Below are 19,327 nucleotides of genomic sequence, written 5' to 3' on the forward strand. Positions count from 1 at the left end.
TTCAGCTACAGAAGGGAAAACAAGTATTTAATGCTTCATATTTTTCAAGTTTTCCCACTTCCAAAGAATGGAGAGATCTGGAATTTCAATCTTATATGCATTTAATATTTCAATACAACTTATAACACTTTACTGAGAGAATTATTTTAGTCCAGATATTCACCGTGTCTGATTTTTAATTAATTAATTTGCCCTTTATTGTGTAAAATATGTATTTGATAGAATTGGAAAACAGAATTCAATGTTTGGTGTCGCTTCTACGTTTTCTTCCGTTGTCCTTTGAGGTTAAATCTTGGCTCTGCGTTAAACTCCAGGGTTTTTTTAATGACCAAGCTAACAAACATTAGCCGTACAAAAAAAAAAAAAAGTTTTTTCTTTTCTGTATTCATTTGTGTGACCGATTCACTGAACTCCAAATGGTCAAAAAGTGCAAAAAAAAAAAAAAAGAAACCGTTTTTACATCTGTCACTAAGTTTCATAGGTGAAGTCGGCCATGTTGGATTTTGAGGCGAGAGCTGGTGAGAAATCTTTGACTTTCTGTATAACATTAATGCAGTAACTTGGATGCAAAAACACATAATTAAGCCACATTTTATTCAATTAATCAAGCACTGCAGATTGCAAACAATTTGCTTTGTGTTGTTTTTATGCCGCAAAACAACAAACTGAACAGATCTGAGTCCTGCTGAGGAGACTTGGCTGTATGATAGGAATTTTCTTTAAACAAATCATCAGTTTACGTTGTATATAAATGTTGGACTTGACAAATCGAGTCCAACATTAACAGGGTAGCTGTAAATTTGATTCAATATATTTGCTAAGTGAGTTTGTAAGGTGCGGGTCCATTTTTATTTTTATCGTTATTATTCATGGTTAGACTTATTGAAGAGGGGTTCTGTGGAGTTATCATAGGTCAGTATCTCATGTGCAGTAGAAAGCCGTCTGAATAGCTTTCATTCAGAGAAAGAAATAAAGGCCTAGTCAAAGGGTTGTACTAACAGCTGGTCAGAGAGGCGCACTAGAGGAGAAACAATCACAGCTACCTCGAAAAGAAAAAGCTAAGAAAAAGAAACACAGATCTGATGCTTTCTATATGCAGCTTCTCCTTCTCTAATGTGGGACAAACTTCCAGAAAACTGCAACGTTGCTGAAACACTGACCTCCTTTAAGTCAAAGCTAAAAACCCACCTGCTTGGAGTTGCCTTTGATTAGTAGTTGCCGCAACATTGATCAACACATTTAATGTGTATTTGCTTGACAAAGTTGATGATTTGACAGAATGTTATATTGCTTGCTTCATAATTAGTTACTACATTTAGCTTTTAAAGCATTTTCAACTGCCTTGTTGCTGAAATGGGCTACGTAGATAAACTTGATTTGATTAAGACTTTTATGAATAAATACTACAGAATAATTGACTCGGGGTTGGTGTGGGTGAAGGGGTAAATATGTCTCATTAAAAAAAAAAAACAAAAAAAACAACAACTTTGATTCAGTAAATCTGAAAACTGTGAGAACTTTTAACCTCAACCTATAACAATCACAATGCTGCGTCGGGGGGTGAGAGGGGTTTGGGAGGTTTGGGGTGTTTGGGGGTTTGGGGTTTGGGGGCCATTTCTAAAGCCTCAGTTTCTGACGTGTGACGGCCACGACACAAATATCACTCTCCTTCCCTGTTGTGACGCCGAGTGAAAATTGAATACAGTTCATGTCTCGCAGTCCGACGGCGTTCAATCAATCAGCTGAGACAACCGAGGCGGGGAAGAGACGACGGAGCGATGAGTCTCTGCTCCGCCACAGAGACAAACACTCATTCAGCCGCCCGCCGAGAAACAACGACTCGTTTCATTACAAACCCAGAGCTGCTGCCTGCCGCATTCAGGATGAGCCTCGGCCGGCTGCGAGGCTGCCTCTCTCTTCCCCCCCCCTCCCTCTCCCTCCACTTCTTTCATACCGTCTAAACATGCTCAGTTATGGAGCCTTTACATAACCGCTTCCATCCTCCATTTTCATTACCATTACACGGAGCACTAACAGGATTTAAATCTGCCCCCGGGGGGAATGTTATTGAGGCTGCTGCTGGCAGCCACAGCAGCAGCAGCAGCTCCCTTAATGTTTGCGACTGTTCGGAGGATAAAGAACAAAAATAAAAAACGCTCACTGTGAATCACATCCAACAGTTAAAGCATATGTTGCAGTGAGACTAAATCAGGCTGTCAGCGTCTCACTATAACATGGAGCGGCGAGCCGAAATTTAAACAGCGCGTCCTAGTTAAAGTTGTACCGCAGGATTTATAGCGGAGCGAGGTGGGAGTTGTGCTGTAGCTGTCGCTGATTACAGTGAATCATTAGAGGCCAGAGAGCTGTGACTTAATATTTCACTGCAGATAAAGCGTGTTATTCCAATAATTGTCTTGACAATGAAATACTGCTTTGTTTTCTACGGTTCTTTTTCTTTTCCTATTGAATAAGGTTATAATTTCCAATGCAAAAAATATATATAATAATAATAAATAAAAAAAACAATCACTACAGCTGTTTTATAATGGGGCCTATCATTGAAATAGGCAGGAGAAATTCAAAGATTGAAGATTCTCAGGGTGTTTTCAGACCTGGTATGCTCAGTTCAGTTTGGAACCACATTTGCAACATTTGTTCGATTTTGGTTCGCTTTCACTCTGCGCTGTCAAACTAACCTTTGGAAAACCTGTTCCCCTCCTCGCCTGTGGCGGCGCTGCACCGAGAACCATTGAAGGAAACAACGAGACAGAAGAGACTGAGCGCAACTTTCCTCGTGAAATGTAAACAACAACAGAGTGACGTCAGATTGTAGCAGCTGTAGGATTTCTCTTTTGTCTTTGGTAAAAACAAACAAACAAATCTCCAGCTAGTGACTCATGTGTTTGTTCTGGTTGTATTTACCCAGAATGCCCTGCTCTAGAGTCTGCTTCCTGCTTTTGGAGCGGTCTCTGGACTGCTTGGCATTCCCACTGGAACTGCACCAGAATTCACTTTAACCGAACCAAGACCTAGGTTTGGTGGCGGACTGAAGTTAGTTTTTTTGGATAGCATCGTTGTTGGATTAAGCATTCACACGTCCCCAAGCGAACTGGACTTTTGAGACTAAGAAACTAAAGTTTAATTAAAGCGAATTAAACAGGGCTGGTGTGAATGCACTCATAAGCACACACTGACGTTAACGCAGTAAAATAAACAATCTTTTGTTGCCCAGATGAACTCTTGACTGTCTATATGCAATGTTTTTAATATGAAGCTGAATTGTCCATTGGCTCTGTTTCTGTGAAAGTTGAACGAAGAGTTTTGAAAACTAGAAAAATCGATTTTCAGCTGCAGTCTGACATGGCAATGTGTAAAAGGACCACTTGACTTGCAAAGCAAGAGAAAGAGACAGACTGTCACTGAATGACCGGTCGATACACAGGCCCAAGAAGCTGAGTTCACTTGGACTAACTTGGTTAAACTTCAACTACATTGTTCACACCAAGAAGGGTTTTTTTTGTTTTGTTTTTAAAAAAAATTCCTGATAGTTCACAGTTTCAGTTGCAAACATTGGCATGCCTGAAACATCCAACAGCTTACAGGCCTCAGGGTGACCTACCCCAGGAGGCAGAACAGCTGTGACCCACGGGTGACGACCCGTTCAGCTGAGAGCCTTCCCCTTTAAGGGTATCGTTGAGAGCGATGCCCTTAAATGAAATGTGGTTCAGCCAATAATATGTAAATAGAGTATTGTTACACTCAGTTGTTCTTTGAAAGCCTCAGAGGTTCATTAAGATTAGTGAGAAAACAGCATCATGAAGTCCAGGGAGGAAACTGTCAGAGAGGAAGCTGTAGAGTTTAATAATGAAACAATAACCTTTTGGTCTACATGAAAAACACTAGAAAGCAAACACTGCGCATGACCCTAAAAACCATAAAGCACAGCGACGGCACCATTATGATAGGTGGAATGAGACACAGTGAAGCTTTTCAGAGAGGATGCATGGAATTATTACCATGCTGGGGAAATATGGGAAATTAGTTTGAACATTGTTACATCCTTTGGTTTCAGTAACATTGGGTCTGCAGGTCTGTCTGTTACCTTTGTGAGCTGATCACAACAGCGGTGAGGCAGACGCAGCAGACCCAGGATGAGGTAAAGATGGTCATTTTAATACTGAATAATGTTCAAAAACAGTCCACAAAGATTCTGGCGGCACGGCTGAGCGGAAACCAGGGCTCACACCGGTAGCAACAGAAGACTTGAGACTTGTGTCCGGTGCAGGTTCAACTTCCAGGACAACAGCTCTCAACATCGCGATGTTCAAGGAATTGCTGCAAAGTGTTGTATCTCTGGACATTTACTAAAAGAAGCCTTTAAGTGGATACGCTGCAGCTAGCTTGAACCTGGTGCTTCGTGTTTGCCTTCAAAAACTCCATCCATTTGTTCCACCTGCAGTGCTGCGTCCAGGCCCGCTCCGGCACTCAGGATCCCACAAATGGTTCTTTTTGCTGCTTGAATGATAGAAGATAATATTTCATCTTCCGGTTAAAAGATGTGTTTACTCGCGGCGCCCGCCTGCGCTTACATCAGAAGCAGTGGAAGGGGCAAGAGCTTGGGGAGGGATGCATATTTGTGTTGGAAGAGCAATCAAAGAACACGTATAATTTGGACCCATCCCTCGGACCAATCTCTGTGGACGCCATCAGACGGTCGTCGTCTCAGTGGACGATGGAATTCAGTGCGGAGACCAACTTCAGGGGGTCTCTCAGAAGTGTGGGCACAAGACGAATGGCGTTCATCAATTTACACCAGCTGCTCTCTAACCGCAGCAAATGAAAATGAATGGCAGAACGCTTCTTTGACATATGAAGATGGGGAGGGAAACGTCTGCGCGGCTCGAGCATCGAGAGGCACTTGGAGAGGGAAATAACTGCAATCTGTTCATGTGGAAACCTCTCAGAGACGCCTCCAAGCAGAGTTTGGACAGCAAAAGCGTAGTCTGCTTTCAGATAAAGGATAATTCAAATATGAATCAGAAGTACAGTTTTATGTTCAAACACAGTGAAAGCTTTTTATGTAAAACTGACTTTTGTGACATCATATCATTACATCATGTAATGTTTTTCCCTTATTAAGAACATACCAAGAGTGTTGCATTGATTCTTTCATGCATGTTTGATACGTCCTTGAATCTCCCGTGGCAACCATTCGGGCATGCCTAAACGCTTGTTGTCACAAAGCTCCGCCTATTTCCACGAGGCTCCTCCTCGGAGCTGCAGTCTCCAGCGAAGCGTCTTCCTCACAGGGCGCTCCTCCCCCACTCAGCTCCTTCAGACTAGCAGCAGCAATTAGCATCTGGTGGAACTGCGCATCCACTGAGCTCATCACACGAACTGCTTCTCAGTCCGACAGTGGTAAGAACAACAGCATCATGAAGGAACATTGTTGTGATGATGTGCTTTGTAGGAGCCTCTTAAAGAGACAGAAGCCCAATTTCAAGGCACTAAATTATGAAGTGTCATGTTTGAGATATACAGTATTTTTTTTTTTTACCCCTCCAGGGGGTCTTTTTTGTGGGCTCTAGTGTCCCTTAAGTGATAGTAGGCTGACAGGAAACGGGGAAGGAGAGGGGGGAAGACATGCGGCAAATGTCGTCGGGTCCGGGAGTCGAACCCGCGACGGCCACGTCGAGGACTCAAGGCCTCCAAATACGGGTCGCGCTACGCCCTACGCCACCACGGCACGCCCTGATATACAGTATTTTTTTTATATAACTGATTCGTTACTTGGTTATACTATAAAAAGGCACAATCAATACTGCCCCTATTATTTAATGCTAATATCTACTCTTACTGGTTCAGTGGTTTAATCACTTCAAGGGTTTCACTCACCAAGAAAATATTTGCAGCATTCCTCAGTTTTACAGTGCTATTCATTCATATTCAAACCCCTGGAACCTTCACATACTTTGCCACAATACAACCGCAAATTTCAAGAAGTTTTATGCAGACTTAAAGTAGTGTATAATTGTGAAGTAAAAGGAAAATTATACATTATAGAAATATGTTTTTACTGGAATTACAGTAGCAGTGATGTGGTCTGTTTCTACCAGCCTTGTACATCCAAACAGTGAAATGTGTTCCCATATTTTAATGAATAGTTCAAACTCAGTGAGCAGTCTGTGCAGATCGGTTTTCAAGTCTCTTGTCCTCTATTTTATTTCCTCTATACATTTATGCAATTTAAAAATCATCTTTATCTATTTTCCTGTTGTAGCAAAATAATTTCCCACCTGGGTTTAATAAAGTGTCTGTCTGTCCTCTTGAAATTGAGGTCTGGGGTGTGCTGTGGTGGCGCAGGGGGTTAGCACGCCCCACATTTGGAGGCCTTAGTCGACGTCGCGGGTTCGACTCCCGGTCCCGACGACCTTTGCTGCATGTCTTCACCCTCCTTCCTGTCTGCGTACTGTCAAAAAAATACGAGCCACTAGTGCCGCAAAAACTCTTCGGAGAAAAAAATGGGAAAAAAAAAATTGAGGTCATATTCCTTGTTTATTAAAACATATTATTTATTGGATTACGGTCTGGACTTTGACTGGACCATTCCAACCCATGACTCTGTTTTGACCTTTGTCGCTCTGGATGGTTCACATTGTTGTCGTGCAGGAAGGTGAAGCCCCGCCCCCGATCTCAAATCCATCACGGTTTTTCCACCCACCCTGACCAGCATCCCCGTCCCAGCTGATGTTGCTTCGCATTGTTCAAAACGTTGAAGGTCGCAGTATTTGTACTTTAACATATGAACTTGTGAATGCATTTAGCAGCAGCGAGAGCCAGCTCATATTTCACCGCTCGTCGCACGGCGTGTTTCCTTGGCAGGACATGACCTCTGCTTTGCCGTTTTAATAGAACGACGATGAGACATTACATGCTTTGGGATTACATTATGAGGCCGTAGTTTTGCCCACGAATGAAACGTGATTCAGAAGAAATGCCTTCACACCAATCAGTGTTATTGATTTCAACTAGTTACAGAACAAATTGTCAAAAGCGATGAGACGGGTTCTGTTTGGTACGCCAATAATTCTCATACGTTTTGCTCCAGATAGGAGGAAAATATCTTGTTCTAGCAAGAAAACAGCATGCAAACCAACCACTGAATTTTACACTATTGTGAGCAGAATGGGACTCATTTTCAGCCCTTGAGCTTCATGTCTCAGACTGGTCCACTTTACACAGCGACCCATTATTATTAAAATAATGTAATTATAATGCTCTGTAAAACCTTGTAATTCAGTGTATTTTTCTAAAATATTTCCAATTCAGCGCAGGTTAAAGTTTCCTCCTAATGTAGATTTATTTCAACATGAGAGCCCATCTCAGATAATATTCTTTGCAACACGTCCTTTTCGATAATATTTTGTACAAATAAGCATTCACACATCCAAATCCAAAAAAATGAAATAAGAGTAAATAAAAAAATTTAATTCAAATAAAAAAAATTAATGAAATGTTACACTTTAGCTCATTTTCAACGTCACACTAAAAGGAGACATTGACTTTGAAAATGGCCAAACACAAAAGATAGTATTGAACGATGTCACCCAAATGACGCAGCGTATAGCATGACTTCCAAAATGACAAATATTATAGCATAGTCGAAAATTTGTTCAAGTGATGCATAACTTTGAGAATGAGTCCAAATGAGACGCAGTAAAATTTACATTCACTCAATACAATTGGCTAAACTAAAACCCCAGCTCCGTTAACACCAAACTGTTATGCTAATGCTAGCCATCAGTTTGTGTCGCATCTTCTTCTCTTTTGTCTGGTGTGAAACTCGCAAAGAGCAAAGTCCTCAGTTTCTGATTTTGCTACATGTCGTTACTTTAAAGTTGTATGAATAGGTTGACCAGAGCTGAAATGATATGGCTTAAACTTCATCCAATTAATAGACATGAGTAACACTTTTGATAAGCGTAAAAGACTCAAAAACGACAGCCATTTTGAAAAAAATGGACATCTTGAAATTCCAGTGGCTGATGACAAAAACATGTTGAGGACATGTTGCACAAAGTCGAAAAACAGATGTATGTGACAGTTTTGGATAGAAATATTCACCACAAAGCTACCGGTCCATGTAAAGCAGCAGATATTATTTTTATTAGAGCATCAAGTAGCACTACAATAACATAGTGTGGTCACAGGACGGAACAGTCAACCCTGTGTTACACAGGAGCTTTCACTAAACCTTCATTTCTAGCTTACGTGTTTTCAAATTTCTCCTTTGTAAAAAGCTAGATGTAACATCTTTGAATGTTTGAGTAAAGTGCTCCGTAAGCCTCCCTGCCCTCCCCACTATCAGCACATTGCGATACATTGTGTTATTTTTCTGAACACTTTTCTTTAATGCTACCATGAATTCAGAGCATGCTGCTGCCCTTCACATTAAATATTACTGGGAAACTGACACAATATCACCACATGACACCACGTCAGGAAAGGGACATCACTGTCGGCACTGCAGAGGCTCGAGCACCCCCCGCCCTCAGAGTGCTCGTCTCCTCTGGAAGTGGGAAAACACACCGGGAAACACACCACAGTACCATCTGACCACTCTGAGCTCTGGGCGTTCAGTCCAGAACATCCATGTTACCCGACGATCATCTGGTACAACGGATTCTGGGCTTTCAGTCGCTTTGCTCCCAACTCAAAGACTAGACTGCAGCACCATCAAATTTCCTCTGTTCTTTTTCAGTAAATATGCTTCAGAAACATCTACACTCACACATCTCACTTCACCTGACGAGAACAGGCCTACCCCTGCAGCTCAGGTAGGACAAAAAAAAGAGGTTCGCTTTCCACCTTTATCCCTCACTGTGGATGGATAGCCAGCGCAGACGCTCACAGGCCCCAGTAAGGAGCGAGGGTCCTACGGTCCCTCTCGTAAACATCGGGTATGATCCCGTAGGGTGTCTGCACCATCTTAACAGAGTTCCTGCCGAACAGCTTCCTCTCGTATTCAATCAGCTGGCGCCAGAAGCCGCCGTTGGGCCTGATGATGGGACGGCGGGCCTTGACCCAAGCGTGGGCCTCGGCCAAAGACACGCGGTGGTACTTCATGAGGTACGCCAGGCACAGCGAGGCCGAGCGGCTCACCCCGGCTGCACAGTGCACCAGCACCGCCCCTCGTTTGCGCCCCACGCTGTGGATCTTGTCGGCCACGCTGTCGAAGTACAAGGAGATGGGGGAGTGGGGCATGTCTGCCAGGGGGACCTTCACGTACTCCATATGCGGCCAGTTGAAGTTGGGCAACTCGATGGTGGCGTTGACCACGCAGGTGATGCCCTTAGACAGCAACAGGCTGCGGTTGGACGCCACGTTGCCTCTACTGAGGAAGAGGTTTGGGGTGATTTGGGCGATGCCCCCCAGCAGACTCCCGCTCTCCGGCAGCAGCCTTGGCACGGTGGCGGGCACCATGGAGCTGCGATGGTGGTGGTGGTGATGGTGGTTGTGGAAGAAGCTCTGGCTGCGGGAACCCATCGAGGAACCGGGCGAGATTCAGGACGGGATGGAAAAGCTCTCAAGAAGGCAAAAACTTCAGGTTCTCAGGATCATAGCAGTGAGGGACCCACCAGACAGCTCCTGCAACACACAAAAACTCTATTTTACTATTCTTCAAGACTAAATATTTTTCTGTTTCATTCTAGACTCAGGCCCTGAAAACAAAAATTTATGTCACCAAATCTGTCCATAATACAACTGAAACTGGATGTTTACAGTCCTCATAAGACGACAACCTTTTTTCACACAGTTTGACCTTTAATCAGACTAAACTTCATCTGTTTTAAGTCCATTAAGATAACCAAAATTATTTCTTTTTGCTTAGTATCAGAATTATGAGACAGAATTTCCCATTCCGCTCTTAAACATCAGAAGGTTAAACACAAATAAAGCACATCAGGAAGAGAATAGGCAAGAACTGTCAAAAAAATAAAAGTTTAGCACTAAGTCAGTGTGCAGTTGAAGCTGAAATACTGAGGCACAATGCTGCTGGACGCCACTGACTAGCAGTCGCAGAGACGCCCAACCAATAACGCCATTTTTTCCCCTTGGCTCTAATTGGCTGAAGCACAGAGAGAAGACTGTAGATGCTAGCTTCTGCAGTAGTGCCAAAACGTTTTCCTCTACGTGTATTAACACGTTAAAGTATAGTTGGTGTTTGAACTATTAAAAGTATGGAAGTATTTTTAGAGGGGGTCTCAAGTATTCATGAATGCTATTTACAGGTGGGTGTGGTTCCTGTACTGTCATCCTAAAACACTTTGCCATAATAACTTTATTTGTCAAATAGTTTCATTTGAAACTAATTTTGTTTCTAGTAAAACTAGACTGATTTTACTACTTTCATGAAAATAGTTTAGTTTCACTAAACTAGTGAAAATTTAACTATTTTCACGAGTTTACATTATCAAAAGTGTCGGTATAGGTTCATGTATAAAACATCAGAGGCAACTGAAAATATAGTCAAATATGTTATTTTTTATATAATATTTTCAATACATTATGTACCGTTTTTGTTTTATGTACTACTTTTTACCTGTTTTTTATTTCCCTATGAAGTACTTAAGAGTTACTGAATATTTCTATTTGTGGAAACGTAAATATATAAAGAAACAAGGACCTGCAAAACTGCAACAGTTGGCAAGAAAAGAGTTATTTTTCTTTGCCACAAAACAAAGAGAAAGACCTCCATGTTTAAGAGCACTGTGCTGCAAACGAATCCTCCTGGAAACATTGTCTGTAAAACCCGAGAGTTCCTGCACAGATCAAATCAAACAGAGGCTGCCGTGAGACCGACCAATAAAACCATACAAATATATTTTCAAAAGGTTTTCATGGATGCTTGGTGTTCATGTGTGGGACTGGAGGACCGGCCGGTCTCTGCTCTCTCAGCATTCAGGTGGAACGGCCTCGGAGCCGCAGGCCGAGCGGCGCCTCCTGACTGGAGGAGCCTCAGCTCATCTCATGTTCATCCATCCGTGGCTCCTGCGTACAAATTACGCCTGGTCGTCATGGCGGCTGCTGATGTCAATGTATGTTTTCTATTCTTAGGTCTTTAGAGCAAAAGTTGGCACTATTTGTAATTTATTTTCTCTAAAAGTGGCAGCTACTAACATGGCCAAGCAACAGTTTTAACTACTAGCGAAGCACCCATCCACTTTTTTCACTTCCAATACCGATATTTGAGACTTTGTGTCGGTCGATACAGAGAAACAGCTGAATTGACTAAACACGTTTATTTTTTCTAACCACAGATATAAATGTACTGAATTACATGTTAATATTATTACTCTGCACAGAACACTGAAATACACCAGCAGCTTCACAATCTTTTACAAACATGTAAAAACAACAAAACTTTAGTTTGTTCAATTGGTGCAGTTAGGAGTAAAACATAAAAATGGGAAATAAATAAGAAACAGAAACAATAAGTCGACTATTTTGGTCAAACGTGTAAAAAAAAAAAATCAACTGCAAGAAACAGTCTTCCAGATGGTTCAAAAAGAGCAATTAGGAATTCTAAATATAATGTAAAATAAATAATAAAGCACAAAGCATAGAACTAGACGGTGTAGATCTGCCCTTACGTATCGGCCAGATTGTTACTGATTCCAGATCTAGAATTTGTTTCAACATCTGGATTGATACAGATGTTAATATGGGATCGGCGCATTTCTCGTTTTAATAAATATGTAATCGATGGAAAATTCCTTCTGTATTAAAACTTATTAGCTGAGACTTAAAAGCTGCAGGTTGAACTTTAGCCTCTATTGCCTCTTGGAAGTCACTTCTGTTTTTAATCATTTTCTTAAACTTTCTTCACCAAATTCTTGACATTTTTTTATTTCTTGATCAACAAGATGTCTGGTCACACCAGTCAGGATAATAAACTGAACATAAGCACCTTTTAAACAGAGAAACACATCGGAGTCGGCTAATATCAGAACACCGGCAGGCCAGAGCTTCATCAAGTTGGTGACCAGAAATCAGCCACAGATTTCTTTTTTAATAAAGTTTTTGTTTTGACTCAGTTTTCTTTATCGGCTGTTATTTTGAATTAGAAAATAAATAAATCAATCAGCTACTTACAGAGTCCTGGCAGAGCCTGTGGTTAGCAGATAGATTATGCTTCTTTTTCCAAAAATGTCATTTGAGGACTTTTTCATGCACTTGAACTAAAACAGAAAAGTGATAACAGCCATCATCTCCCTGAAGGCTAAACCTGTGTTGCTTCCTCTTCACCTTCTAGGAGCGAAATAAATAAATAAATAAACTTGAACTGATCACACCTTTGCCATCTCAGCACGGTCTGTGTTTGTTTTCAGGAGGAAAAGCAGCTAAAGTAACAGAATAAGGTTTGCTCAGGCAGCCAGCACCCGGTGTCCAGTCAGGGCTTTTCAGAGAGCTGCCCTGCAGGAAGATTCACGGCCGTCGACAGAAACTAGTGACGAGGCAACAAAACCAGAGTTTCTAACAGTAAAGCAGACCAGCAGCAAAGGCAGCACACAGAAACTATACGATCTTGAAACTTTATGTGGGAATCCACTTCATTTCAATGCTGTTTTGCATGTGCATACCTTGTTTAGATGATTAAGAATTGTTTTTTTGTTGTTTTTTTTTTTTCTATTAACTTTGTTTAAATCATAAGCTGATAAAAAGAAAATAATGCTCAGATTCAATCCGAAGAAGTAAGATGGACAAGACAGGCACCATCACAAATCTGTTATTTAGAAAGAGCAACATGAACACCCAATATCAAGTAATCAACAGTTTTACGGGCCACCCTAGGAACAGACACACTGTTCATTTCAGAGCCGCTCGAGGCATAATCAAACCATCGGTGGAACATTTTACTGGTAGATTTAATTTGATATTTTCAGTATAGATAAATTCACATTTTTACTATGTTTTCCAAGCACATTAAATAACTATGTTACCCTTGGTTGTTACAAAAAACGCTGTACGTATCAAATATGATAAAAGAGATTTGACTTTGTAATTTAACACCTTGAAATTGGGCTTCTGTCTCTTTAAAAGCTCCTGCTCTTTCTGAAACTCCACCTTCAGGAAGTCATCACAACATGGCTCCTCTATATAACATATAGAAACATATTTAATAATGTTTTTATCAGCGTTGCACTGAGAATTAGCTCCTATAATGAGCTCAGCAGATGCTCCGGTCCACCAGATGTTTGCTAATTGCTGCTGGCTAGTCTGGAGGAGCTGGGAGGGAACGTTGCGGGGGAGAAGCTCGGAAGCTTGGAAACTGCAGCTTCGAGGAGTTACAGCCAGCTGAATGGTTGCCATGGAGATTAAAGGATTTCTAAAACATGCATGAAAGAATGGAAGCAACACTCCAGGTATATTTTTGATGAGAGAATAACATCATACCCTGATGTAAAGCTAAAAAGATGTACATAATATTGCCGTACTAACAATTTAACATGTTTAATTTTTCTTTGTGACCTTTTAAACTTAATGAAAGTTTACAAGGTCAAAAGTTCAACTGGCCCAACCATTACCCGAATCAAACAAAACTGGTGTTAAATGTTTATTCTACGTTTGTGCAGGAAGATTTTAGTAGCACAAACGCAGCACAGTTGATGGGACACAAAATCGCTTTGATTTAACAAATGTTGGAGGGGCTGGTTGACCTTCTATGACCTCAGGAAACTTTTATTAACAGCTTGAAAAACAAACGTTTGACATCAATTTTGTTTGATTTGAAGAAGGTCGGGTTTGAGGAGGAGGCTTCTCTCAGGTCAGAACCGCGTGCCGACCGTTGGGCTTCAGAGGTGAGAGACGTAGCTAAGCATATTCTACTAATCAATCAAGTTTACTTGTATAGCATAGTTCAGGAACAAAGTTCAAAGTGCTTCAAATCATAAAAACACAAAATACAAAGTCATAAAAAAAACAATACGGTCAACAATTGAGAAAACCAGAAACAAACATTACATTTTGATGAGCGTCAATCACCAAAATCATCGATACACATGAAATAAGATGGTCAGCGTTCGATTTATTGTGGTTCAAAAGCAACTTTAATCAGGTGGGTTTTTAGCCTCTATCTAAGGGAACTCAGTGTTTCGGCTGTTTTGAAGTTTTCTGGCAATTTGTTCCAGATTTGTGGTGCATAGAAGCTGATGACTTCCGTCTTAACGACTCACTTCATTCGTTGGCCTTTTCTGTTCCAGGGGTCATGCAGCGCCGCAGAGTACAGCTTTATCTTGTTCAATTCAGAATTAGAGAGTCTGCGCCTCCGACTGACCGCCGATGCATCAGCCTGCAACGAAATACGAGATAAAAACTGGCTGCCGGGGCGCCTTGCCCAACATCAGCAGGGATAGAGACGATAAGGGAACCAAATAATCCCCGACGGGCCCTCCTCAAAGTGCCGATGCGCCACAGCGCCGGGCTTTTGCTGAGATTTGCTCCATCCATGTAGTTATTAATACCGCACGCTGAGCCGGAGCGAAGCTGCACAGAGCGGAGGAGGGAAGAATTATGCACAAGCTGTCGCCACAGAAAAAAAATTCTACTGCACGTCGGAGAAACTGCAGCCCAACGCCAATCAGGACGAGGGTCAGCGGCGGAAACGGGACCCGAGCAGAAGGGCCCCTCCACCGTCCAGAATCCTCTCCGGCAGCAGGAAAATTTGACGTATTCTCAGGATCTGTCAACAGGTGGTCGCGGATCACAAATCTCCTCACGCTGCTCCCACACTGATAAGTTTCCACAGGGGGTCCGGTTCCCCGCCCCTCCTCACGCAAACTGGAAACGCGACCCACCCACCGGAAAAAGCAGAGACAGCCACAACACCGGATCGGACCCGAACCGTCGAGCCACTGTAAACGAAGGCGAGTGGAAACACCGAAACGTGAGGTAAACGGTGGCCGCTGCCAGCCTCGTCGCTCAGTAGGAAGCAATGCATTTATTCAGGCTGAGTGAAGTCTTGCCGTTTCTGTAATCATGAGGAGAGAATGAGCGACTCTGTGCCTCTCACTGTTTCTCCGACTCAACCGGGAAGAGGAAGAGTCGCTGAAGATTCAAGCGAAGCAAAGCTCAGAAGGACAGAGGAGTTCTTTACCTTAGCCTTGTTTGGGAAATGTCAAAGCTGCGAAATATATTAAGTGAAATCTTGTGGACTCGGCTGGATTGGAGACCAAAAGTGAAACATTTGTTTGTTACATTTTCAGCTGCTGCGGTTTCACACCGCACCGTGTCAAACGACCCAAACCATATAAAAACATGTTCCTCCTTCCTGCCTGTGGGGGCGCTGCACCAAGAACCACTGAATGAAACGGCATAAAAACCTCTGACCTCCTCCTTTGTGAAATGTAAATTGTCAGATTTTAGCAGTTCTAGGATTTCTCTTTTACCTTTGCTAAAAGACCACCAGCAATTTCTCCCATTAGGACTCTAGTTGCGCGTTTGTTTTGGTTGCATTTACCCAGAATGCCCTGCGCTATAGTCCACTTCCTGTTTTTGGAGCGGTGTCCAGTCCGCTTGGTGTTCACATATGCAGTCGAACCGCGCCAGAGTTCACTTCAACCGAACAGAGACGGAGGTTTGTAGGTGGACCTGACTTTGATTTTTTGATCACATCTCCCCAAAGCGAACCAGACCTTGTAGGTAAACAAACCAGAGTTTGATTAAAGCAAACCAATCAGGGCACTGAGCATTTAGCATTTTGAACTCGATTAGATGCATTTAATGCCATGAGACTAGCATTCTATTAGCATGAAACGATGCAGCGAATACTAGCTAACAAATATTGCAGTCCAAATCAGCCTTTTGGATTTTAATACAGCACAGAAATACAAACGTAACCATGGAGTTCCGCAGAGTTATACACTTGGCACCATTTCATTTCTGCTTTATTTGCTTTTATTACTTTTCAACCTTAAAGGTTTCAGCTCTGCAACTCTGCAAGATGTGCATCAAATCCAGTTGGTCAGATCATTTCCTCCAGATGAATGTGTCCTCTTGGTTCCTCACACTGTTGGAAATCTGGAATCACTTTCTACATTTCTTAAAGTCGCCACTGAAAAAAAAAAAAAAACTTGGGCAACTGTTTAATAGTAATACATCATTTGACCTGTTTGCCAAATGTTATGTCCATTCTTGTTTTTAATCATTAAGCAAAACCTGGAAAAATTTGTGCAATTATATCCAAAGTTGAGGCAGACATTTTGCTGATGCCGTTGCTGCTATACCTTTGATTACATCCTGTATGGCTCTACAGATCTCTCTGCAGTCCAAAACAGAACATAGTTTGTGGTCATAGAGTTGATTTCTCATTTTGGCAAATTCTACTTTGGATTTATCTCTAAAATCAATATACATTTGTCCTTAAATATAAATTAATTTAATATTCAGAGTTTCACTTGTGTTTTGTATAAGTTTTCTGGTGACTGACTGATTTGCATGCAAAAGACAAATTGAATCATCTGGTCAGACCGCAAGGAAACTCAGTAATTGGTTTCTGCCAATTACTGAATTGTCTGAGTTATGCATCAGACTGCAGTTATCTCTGTGTTGGTCTAGTTAGCTTTACTACTAATAATTTATAAGACTGGTCATTCAAAAACTGAACAACTTACAATCGTATTTACTTAGATCAAACATCGCTGTGCGGCTAGTAGTGCGCCTTTACACACGTAATAAACATTAATATTCTTTTCTCTTTTTTTTTTTACAGTCTGGCATTAAAATCAGACTAAATTATTTCTGCCTTTTTTAGTCCTTTAGGAATTCCAATATCATTTGTTAAATGTAAGAATAATAATTTTGTATTTTTATAAAACAAAGCTTACATACATTTGTTTAAAATAATTGTTATCATTGCCTTTCATTTAGGTCAAACTTCACAAGTTCCTCATAACTCGTGCCTTATTTTTGGCCCATTCCAAACACGACACTGCCACTCACACGCTTCACTGTCCTCTACACAAACTTAAGATTTAAGGACAGTGAGGAAAAAACGTTTGTCTTTTTATATTCAGCATAAAAAAAGGTTTCATTTAAATCCTTTATAAAAAAATGTGTCCAGCATTTTTCATACACACTAATATTTCAGACAGTATGATGCCACATCCTGACATCGTGAATGTTGCTCAAACTGAAGAAGAGCAGAGAAAAGAGAGACAACCAAATCTCAGCCATACGGTGGATATGTTGTCTTCAGATCTTTTGTATTTCCTGGTGTACATTTTATTCAGTGACACTTTCAACAGCAGTTTAAAGCATCACCCATCACTGCAGCGGACATGAGAAACGGATAAACGGATCTTCAATTATACGTGTTAATTATCTCTAATTGATGTTAAAAATGATGTCTGGTGAAGCTCAAAGTGCTCTTTGTGTCCATTGCATGAAAACTCAGCCGGTCTGAACATGCCGCCTTTATGCCCTCTGGTTTCAACTTGTCTACATTTCAAGTGATTCCATTACAGTTGTGCGATAAAAATGTGTTTTGCTCATTTAGATTTGGGGATTTTCATGTGTTTGTTGGTTGTTTCTTAGTTTTCACTTCTAAACAAATTGCCTCTGAATGTTTAAAAAGTCAGAAAACCTAGTTGTTTCGCCTTCTGGTTTATTCTTATTGAACCGTTTCTGCCCCACCGTGTGAACACACTCGTTAAATTGAATGGATCCCCGCGTTTATTAATCCACACGGCTTCGGCTGTGAATGGGGAGCGCCTCTCTGCGCACGCGCTGCTCGTCCGTGTGGAAATGACGCGAGACGTGTGCGCGCGCTTCTAAGTTAAGATACAATATAATAGAAATTAACACTAACTCACAAAAACAGCCGAACTGAAACGAGAGTCGTGTTTCTTGTACATGACTTTTTTCCCCCCAGTTTTATTTATACGACATAAAACATATTAAATAGTACAGTAATAGTAATAGTGAAGACTTTAAATAAAAATACGTGTATTTATGTTAAAAGAATCCGAACTAGGGTCAACATAATGCCGGCATTGTGCTCTAATCAGTCGTGAAACTCAACTTACCAGTCGGCTCTCTACTGATAGAGGTGTTTTTAAAGCGCCTTCAACCCCTCAAGCCAGAAGCCGAGCCGGAGCGCATCGCCGGTGTCTCACATCCACCGTCAGTCGGTCTGACCGGACTCACCGCCGGCGAGGTGGCGACAACAAGCCGAAACACACGCCAACATCACGGGAACGTCAGCGGAAAGGGGAGCCATCGGTACATCCGCCAGGTCCCGTCCGCTGTCTGAGGGAGACAGAGTACGGAGCAGCGCTGCCTCCGGTATGACGGGTGATCAGTGCCAACCCCCCAGGGGGCGGAGCAAAAGGAGGAGCACGCTGCCGCGATGATTCGACGCTTTTCTAATGTGCAGGAAGGAGATGAAAGTTCAGTTAAAAGGGGCATTGATTTTGACAACACATGTTAACTCATTTTTCAAATAAATGCTAGTTTAGGAAAAATCTAACAATCTTTACTTTTATTCATAAATGTTAGTACATTTTAGTGGACAAAATGTTCTACGTAGTAGAATAGGACATGTGGAGCAGCGGGTTTATTCCATGTCAGAATTTTGTTTGAAAGTGCAAAAAAATATTTGTGATATTTTATAGTTTATTGCCATTTTCCACCATTTTTCACATTTATAGGTGACAGTAGTTAATAGTTGTAAATAATGGCTGACTGAACAAATTCTACTGTCAGCCAATCAAACCCTGAAATAGTTTTCTGTTGCTTTTTTACACTTTCCACCTTGTCTTGTCTTTCAGTAAAATTAAATATCATGAGATTTCATCTGGCTTTTAACATTTGGTCTCATTTTTATCTATTGACAGAAGTATTTTCATCATAGTTATTATCATTCATCAAAGTTTCTTGTCAACAAAACTTGCTTAAAAAGGCAGAAGACGAGAAGATAAAGTAAAGGAAAGTTTGTTGATTTTTTCCTTTGCTTTTCATTACCATATTTTTCTCCTTCGTCCTCCTCTGTCTCTTTTCTTCTCCAAGTCCTGCGGCCAATCAGACTCATGAGTAGAGTTACCGCCCCAATTGACAAATACGCCAAATAAACACAGAGAGAGAGAGCCCTATTTTCTTGAGAGTGCATATTAATGGAAGGAGCACGTTTTACCGCTCACTGTGTTCATCAGCCTGTGAATAAATGGAAATACCGGCGATCAGGGCTTTGCACTCTCTCGATTAATATATTCCCTGTTGTGATTGCTTAATACGCTCCTCAGGAATTTTGACATGAATGTGAGTCACC

The 19,327-nt window shown here is 41.5% G+C and overlaps 1 protein-coding gene and 1 long non-coding RNA gene across 3 annotated transcripts; one reads left to right on the plus strand and one right to left on the minus strand.

Moving 5' to 3' along the window:
* The first annotated feature begins 5,770 nt into the window (after positions 1-5,770).
* LOC116708131 (uncharacterized) lies at positions 5,771-7,486 on the plus strand. The gene is made up of 2 exons (XR_004336611.1): positions 5,771-6,337; positions 6,542-7,486. It is a non-coding gene; the product is annotated as an uncharacterized LOC116708131 (long non-coding RNA).
* A 652-nt stretch (positions 7,487-8,138) lies between these two features.
* Positions 8,139-18,390, minus strand: dusp14 (dual specificity phosphatase 14). 2 transcript variants are annotated; one of them, XM_032545919.1, is made up of 3 exons: positions 18,087-18,390; positions 14,238-14,353; positions 8,139-9,648 (listed from the first exon to the last, which is right to left on the minus strand). In XM_032545919.1, the coding sequence occupies exon 3, from the start codon at positions 9,544-9,546 to the stop codon at positions 8,908-8,910; it is 639 nt and encodes a 212-aa protein (XP_032401810.1). In that variant the 5' UTR covers positions 9,547-9,648; positions 14,238-14,353; positions 18,087-18,390; the 3' UTR covers positions 8,139-8,907. The 2 variants fall into 2 exon arrangements, with proteins under 2 accessions (XP_032401810.1, XP_032401809.1); XM_032545918.1 differs by lacking the exon at positions 14,238-14,353 and having other exon boundaries at positions 18,087-18,388.
* Positions 18,391-19,327: the final 937 nt, after the last annotated feature.

This window comes from Xiphophorus hellerii, chromosome 18 (assembly GCF_003331165.1).
Source record: "Xiphophorus hellerii strain 12219 chromosome 18, Xiphophorus_hellerii-4.1, whole genome shotgun sequence".
NCBI classification, from domain to species: domain Eukaryota; kingdom Metazoa; phylum Chordata; class Actinopteri; order Cyprinodontiformes; family Poeciliidae; genus Xiphophorus; species Xiphophorus hellerii.

What these genes read in the sequence shown, in the direction of transcription:
- dusp14 (XM_032545919.1), bottom strand. Translation starts at nt 9,546, where the DNA reads ATGGGTTCCCGCAGCCAGAGCTTCTTCCACAACCACCATCACCACCAC.